The sequence below is a fragment of the Antrostomus carolinensis genome, unplaced genomic scaffold (assembly GCF_000700745.2).
Source record: "Antrostomus carolinensis isolate BGI_N321 unplaced genomic scaffold, ASM70074v2 scaffold23363, whole genome shotgun sequence".
NCBI lineage: Eukaryota > Metazoa > Chordata > Aves > Caprimulgiformes > Caprimulgidae > Antrostomus > Antrostomus carolinensis.
Window position 1 is genome coordinate 2,419 of NW_010306164.1, and position 6,770 is coordinate 9,188.

Genomic DNA, 6,770 nt, shown 5'->3' on the forward strand with positions numbered 1-6,770 from the left:
TCTGGGTCGTAACAGGTTCTTTGTGTCCCATCCATGGTCTCCTCTGAGCAGGCCCTAACCTGGTAAAAAATGGAAATATTCTAGTGCTGCCCTGTGATATGGTGGATGTCTGGGTCATAACAGGTTCTTTGTGTCCCATCCTTGGTCTCCTCTGAGCAGGCCCTAACCTGGTAATCAGAAGGAAATGGAGTTTAACTTTCGGAGTATTGGATGTTTTACCACAGACTGTCTTCTGGCAGTGGCCTGAACTCAGTTTTCCCCTAAGGGATATTAGAGCTCATTTACCTCAGCAGATTTAAAGCTGGTGAAAAAGACTGGTCTGATGGCTGAGGAGCCTTGCACCTCCCGTTCCTCTCCAGAAGTGACTGTCTGTGAGGGATTCTGTTTTGAGACACCTCCTGCCAGCTCTCACTTTGCAGGGCTCACCGACCTCCTGCTGCCTTTGCCACAGTGGGCTCTGGGGGTAATTGCAACCGTGCCACTTCTGTCAGGCTCCATGACGGGGCTACTGGCTGTGGCAGCCTGACAGCCCGTTCCCTGGTCTGTGTGGCCGTGGTGGAACACACGATTCTTGTGTCTGAAAATAGTGCAGACTGCATGCGGAGAGCCTGCGAGCAGCCTCTAATGAGCTGCTTGCAGGTGCTGTCCTCTTTTGTGTGGAGCCTTGTCCTCAGGAGACCACAGGTCCCTTTCATGCAGAGTGGATTTCAGTGGAGACAGGAGGGAGTGGTGCATAGTGACTTGCAGTCTGTACAGACTGGCATTCGCAAGGGGTCTCTGATGTTTGCATTTCACATCCACCATGCATAAAGTGACGTGTGGTTGCTCCTTTCTAGGAGACAGAAGAAGACGGCCTCTCATGCGGTGACAGAGCTGGAGAACACCAGGGACTGCAGCCAGGCCAGGAAGCCTCTCTTCTGCCCTTCCCATCCCACCGAGGAGCTGAGGCTGTTCTGCGAGCAGTGCGACCAGCCTGTGTGCCGCGATTGCGCTGTAGACGGGCACCGGCAGCACCCCTGTGACTTCACCAGCAACGTCATCCACAGGCATGGGGACGCCCTGCGGGAGCTGCTGAATTGCACCCAGCAGCACGTGGGTGCCCTGGAGGGTGTGCTGAGCCGGATTGATGACATGGGCAGTGCCGTCCGCGGTCGTGCAGAGGCTGTGGCCACAGAGATCTGTCTGTTCACCAGCGGGTACGTGAAAGCGATTGAAGAGCACCGGGACCTGCTGCTGAGGCAGCTGGAGGACTTGAAAGTGCAGAAGGAAAACCTGCTGCGCTTACAGAAGGCCCAGCTGCAGCAGCTGCTGCTGGACATGAGGACAGGCGTGGAGTTCACGGAGCGCTTGCTGACGAGCGGCTCAGACCTGGAGATCCTCATCACCAAAGGGGTGGTGGCGAGCCGGCTGGCAAAGCTGAACAGCGTTGCTTACAACACTCACCCCAGCGTGGATGACAGGATCCAGTTCTCTCCCCAGGAAAGGGCAGGGCAGTGTTGTGGCTATGAAGTTTTTGGGGCCATTCTCAATAAAGTGATTGATCCAACCAGATGTACCCTGCACGGGGAAGGTAATGGGGTACTGAATGGGAACGTGCTGCTCCCTAAAGTTACCTCTCCGTTCTCTGTACCCGTGTGGTATGTAGCTTAAGGCAGCGTTGGCTCCCTGCTGTCCAGGCATTGACAAGGGCAGAGGTAGAGCCCTGCCAGAGGTTATGTTGCTTGCTGAGGGCCTATGAGAGCCATGCGGGGCAGGGAGCCAGAGAGCTGACCCCATATAGATGTATGGAGCGTACTGGAGCTGCCCTCCACAACATCACTGACCTCAGCATGGGGCTGAGGTATGAGGACAGCAACCCTTAGGCCAAAGACCACAATTTACTCAGATGATGGGAATGGTGCCTGCAATGGCAGGGTGTGATACTCTTCTGGTGGCCCTGGGTGTTCTGCAGCATGGGCCCAGGCAGATCCCCTCTGTGGCTGAGCGAGTAGGTTCATTCCCCTTACAGCTTCTGCTGACATTGCCATGGGAACAACTGGCATCAATGGTTTAATGTCCCTTCCAACAGAAGAAAGACTCAGACCTACTGGACCGAGTCCAGAGGAGGCCACAGGGATGATCTGAGGGCTGGAGCACCTCTCCTGTGAGGACAGGCTGAGAGAGTTGGGGCTGTTCAGCCTGGAGAAGAGAAGGCTACGGGGAGACCTTCTAGCGGCCTTCCAGTACCTGAAGGGGCTCCAGGAAGTCTGGGGAGGGACTTTTGACAAGGGCAGGGAGTAGTAGGATGAGGGATAATGGTTTTTAAACTGGAAGAGGGGAGATTTAGGTGAGATGTGAGGAAGAAATTCTTTCCTGTGAGGGTGGTCAGACACTGGCACAGGTTGCCCAGAGAAGCTGTGGCTGCCTCCTCCCTGGAAGTGTTCAAGGCCAGGCTGGATGAGGCTTTGAGCAACCTGGTCTAGTGGAAGGTGTCCCTGCTGATGGCAGAGGGGTTGGAACTAGATGAGCTTTAAGGTCCCTTCCAACCCAAACCATTCTGTGATTCTCTGATATTTGCTTACTAAGGACTTGGAGCAGGACCAGCAAACATAACATTCAGACCAGCCCACAGAGTTCAGGCAGCTCTGGTCAGTAATGGCCTGTGCAGGGCAGGTGAATCAGACCCAGGGCTTGTTCAATCCCTTCCATGCCAAACTGTAAGTGCTGAGGTCTCTGGGGCTCCCCACTGCTCAGTGGGGCTGTTCCTCCTTCCTCTTGGTTGCATGATGCACCTTGAGGCCTTCTGGGAAGGTGCCAGCTGAGCTCAGAGGGGCAGGCAGGAAGACCACCCTGGTCCATACAGACCCCCAGGCTAACATCTCTCTGAGTAGCAGGAGCTGTACACTCCAGCAGCAAAGTCCTGGCTGTGTTCCGATGGGACTGCAACCCTACAAAATAGGTGGGAGGTGACAGTCATGGCTGGTGTGAATCCTTTCTGGTCCTGTTTCTCTGCCTTGCAGATCTCCACAGTGCCCGTCAGAACCAGCTCACTGGCTTTACTCTGCTCTGCAATGACACCATGGGGGAGCGGATGGGGCGAGGAGGAGAGGCTGTGCAGGTCACCATCACCCACAAGGACAAGAGGGACTGGTGGGTATTTCACTTGAGAACTCCCTGGTCAGTGGGTTTGCCTTTCTGCCTCTCACCCTTGCTTGGGCAGGTGGGAGAACGTGCTTCAACATGTGGGTTGGAATCTGCACCAGTATAGCAGATGGTTATACTTGGCTGTGCAGAGCTTGACAGTGTTGGCTCAGATTTGTACTGGGGGTTTGAGTGATTTGGGACTTCTTATAGGATTTAACTCTCAGTGGGTGTTACACATGGTCAGAGTGAGCTGTTGCTCCTTCCCACCCCTACCAGTAGACACATCAGACCTCCTGCTTTTGTTAATGCTTAATGAGTGTAAAACATCACAACCCCTGAATGACCGTCCTGAGTCAGACAGACCGTCCACCAAGCCCAGGAGCCTCTGGCAGGTAGTGGAAGTGCCTAGTTCATGTTCTGGAGGAAGAATCTGTCAGGACTTTATCATGCTTTCTCCTGTAATTGCAAGCATTGAGCACTACTCTTAGCAGAAGCGGGAAAGACTGCACTGGAGCTGGTGAAGTGTTTCCACAATGAAAATAACCAGCCAGAACAAATTATTTTGTAACTGTTTCCAGGCCACACTTGTTACTAGAAAGCAGACAGGCACAAAGGCAGAACCAGCTGGGGATTAGTTCTTAAGAAAAACATCTATTCCCTTTTATAGTACATACAGCCTAGCTGGAGCAAGATGCCAGCCTAACTTGTTCCAGGAACGTTGTTGGTGGGATGACCTGATGAAAAATGGGACAGGACGCTACAACTCCTTGCTATGGGGGAGTGTTGACAAGGCGTACAGAGGCAGTGCTGGCTGCTCAGATGCTTATCAGTAGAGCATCAAGAATATTGTTCCAATGCACCTTCCTTCCTTAGGCCATAGGAAAGCGGACTGTGTGGATTTTGCTTGGTGGGATAGAGGTCGCTGTGGCCACACTAACTTGCTTTCTTGTTCTTGCACATACGCAGTTGCTACATCCGTGGCTGAAAGCCATCTGGCTTTGGGCTGAGGCACAGCAGCTACAGAAGAGCGTGAAGTATTAACACATAGTTCATGGCAGGAAGTGATGTAGGCAGCTGTGTTGATGTGAAATGGTGGGGGGTGGGGAATACAGCCTGCAAATCTGGAAGATTATAAACTGTCATGTTGTGGGATGCAAGAGACTAATTAGTGAGGATTAGGAAGAACACCTTTGTCTATGCAGAGCTGCCTGATAATTGTCTGTGGAAAGCTCTCTCCATCTGTCTGTGAAGCAGGCAACTGGTCCCTGAGGGCCTAGCTGATGGTTTCTCCCTGGCACTCCACCAGGATTCCTTGTGAAACCCAGCGAGCTTCACTTTGGAGAGGGAGAGTTCACCAGCAGGGACCTAGAACTCCTCAGAGCATTGAAGAGAAGAGTTGGGGTCAGCGTAGTTAGGACAGTGGTTGAAGTGTTTCAAACCTGTCCCATTTATCTCCTGTCTTATTAGCGGGCTCTTCTGGAGGTAACTGGTCTCTGAAGCTGTGAATTTACCCCATTTCTGAGGACTCTTATCTGATGGGATAATCTGACCTGCAAGTGTGCTGTCATCTTCTGCTCTTTCAGTGCTCAGGGTTGCTACAAATCCTTGCAGTGCAGCTAGCTTTGTGTGACTTCCTTTGTATGGTTATTGCAGCTCCCGGTAGCAGGTGTGTGTGAAAGCTACTCAGTGCTCGAGCATTGCTCGTGCATCCTGCTTGAGACACACAGCTGCTGAACAAGGCTGAGGATATGGAACCAACCGCAATCTAGGCCAAACAGTGGTTCACATGTAGAGAAATTTTCTGCCAGTCACTGACCCCTTGGACTTCTCTCTGTTTGTAGTGCAGTGAAGCCAACAGTGTGTGATAACGGTGATGGGACCTACCACATCTCCTACAGCCCTGAGGAGCCAGGCCTGTATGCTGTCTGCGTCTGTGTGAAGGGGCAGCATGTACAGGTAGCGCTTCTTGTTTCTCTTGCACTGCTTCTTCTTTACCTCCTTTTCTAAGTATTTGCTTCAAACCTTTCTAAGGATTGCCTCTACCACTTGGCAGTTCAAGACCAGGCTTAGTGATCCGTGACTGACAGGATCACCCTGTTTGGTTTTTGAAAATGCAGACACAGCATCTGATAGCATCCACTGCAGCAGCCTCTCTGCTTGCTTGACCTCTGCAGGGCTCTCCATTCACTCTGATGGTGAAGAACAAGTTTCGTGAGCACCAGGGTGTGTTTCACTGCTGCACATTCTGCTCGAGCGGAGGGCAGAAAGCAGCTCGCTGTGCCTGTGGGGGAACCATGCCAGGTGAGTGCTCAGCTTTCCCCACGCTGCTGGCCTTGCATTTGGTCCTCCCTAGTGTAGATAGGTGTGAGTGGATACTCCAGCCCAACTCCTGCCTTGCAGATGTACCAGGCCTATGATAACCTATGTGTACATATCTTCTGGTAGGATGGGACTGCAGCAGTGAGAAACGCAGCAGGACATGCTGAGGGTCTTTGTAGCTCACCTCAGAGTCAGAGACCTGAGCCAGCTCTGCAGGAGATTGGGCAGGGTAGCTCTGTCTTTCAGCCCTTTTCAGTGAGGCTGAACAGCACGGTGCTCTGCTGTTCCTGTTCCAGTGCTGGCACGCTGGGAGCTTCCGGGCTGTGTCACAGGGTGCCCAGTGCTGTCCTATGGAAAAGCCTTGCTCCTCATTTAGGATGAGAGTTAAACTCCCTTATTTGTTTAATGCCAACCAGCTTCCCTCTCCTTGACCTGCATGTGTCATCATGTGTTTTGCAGGTTTTAGTGTAGAACTAGCCTCTTCCTTTTTCTGTGCTTGATCTGTATCTAGCTCTGGCCATAGCCACCAGTGGCTGGCACAGGGTTCTGCAGGCCTGTATCTTGTGTCACTCAACAGGCCGAGTGGATGGAAATCTTCAGCTTTCCCCAGTGACTGGAACAGGGAGGTTCCCCTGTGTTGTTCTCCTTTCTTTAAGGAGCCCTGTTAATTTTGGCTTCGAATATGCTGTGCTCTCATCAGCACGTGAGTCCCTGTCTTAGAGAAGTCCTCGGGCTGAAGCACTCTCTGAAAGCCTCTGGGATTTTCTGGCCCACTTTTGGTTGCCTCTTCTCTTGCAGGTGGGTACCAAGGCTGTGGCCATGGACACAAAGGTCACCCTGGCTGTCCCCACTGGTCGTGTTGTGGACAAGTGAAGGAGAGCTCAGAGTGTTTGGGAGGGCCACCCAGCGACACCTCGCAGAGGAGTTTACTCAGGACAGTGGCAGTCTGAGCAGTCAGGTGAGTCCCTGTGAGCCCAGGGCACTGCTGCTGGCTGCTGCATCAGCACAAATCACAAGGGTCCCTGCAATCACCGCATCGCCTCGCTGCCAGAAACCAACATCGTGATGGTGTGAACCGAGGAAGAGGAAAATAAACCTGAGGGAAAATAAAATGGTGCCTTATATTCCAGCCAGGGCTGTGTATGCAGAGTTGTTTTGTGCCTGAACAGGAGCAAACACTGGGAATTGTACACACTTTCAAGGACTCAAGGCCTGTGGGGTCAGACTCTAAGGGAAAACTCAGTCTGAGCAGTTACCTCACAGGAGGGTCAAGATGTGTCTCATTCTACAGGATTGACAGTCTCTGCTGTCCTTGAAGAGGCCAAAGC

The 6,770-nt window shown here is 52.5% G+C and overlaps 1 protein-coding gene across 1 annotated transcript; it reads left to right on the forward strand.

The window, feature by feature from the left end:
- Window positions 1–836: 836 nt before the first annotated feature.
- On the forward strand, window positions 837–6,392 carry TRIM45 (tripartite motif containing 45; the record flags this gene model as incomplete). Its single annotated transcript, XM_010165040.1, has 5 exons — window positions 837–1,570; window positions 3,000–3,129; window positions 4,965–5,079; window positions 5,298–5,424; window positions 6,241–6,392. Coding segments are annotated over 5 exons (1,258 nt in total), but the record flags the coding sequence as incomplete, so codon positions are not given.
- Between the last annotated feature and the right edge of the window lie 378 nt (window positions 6,393–6,770).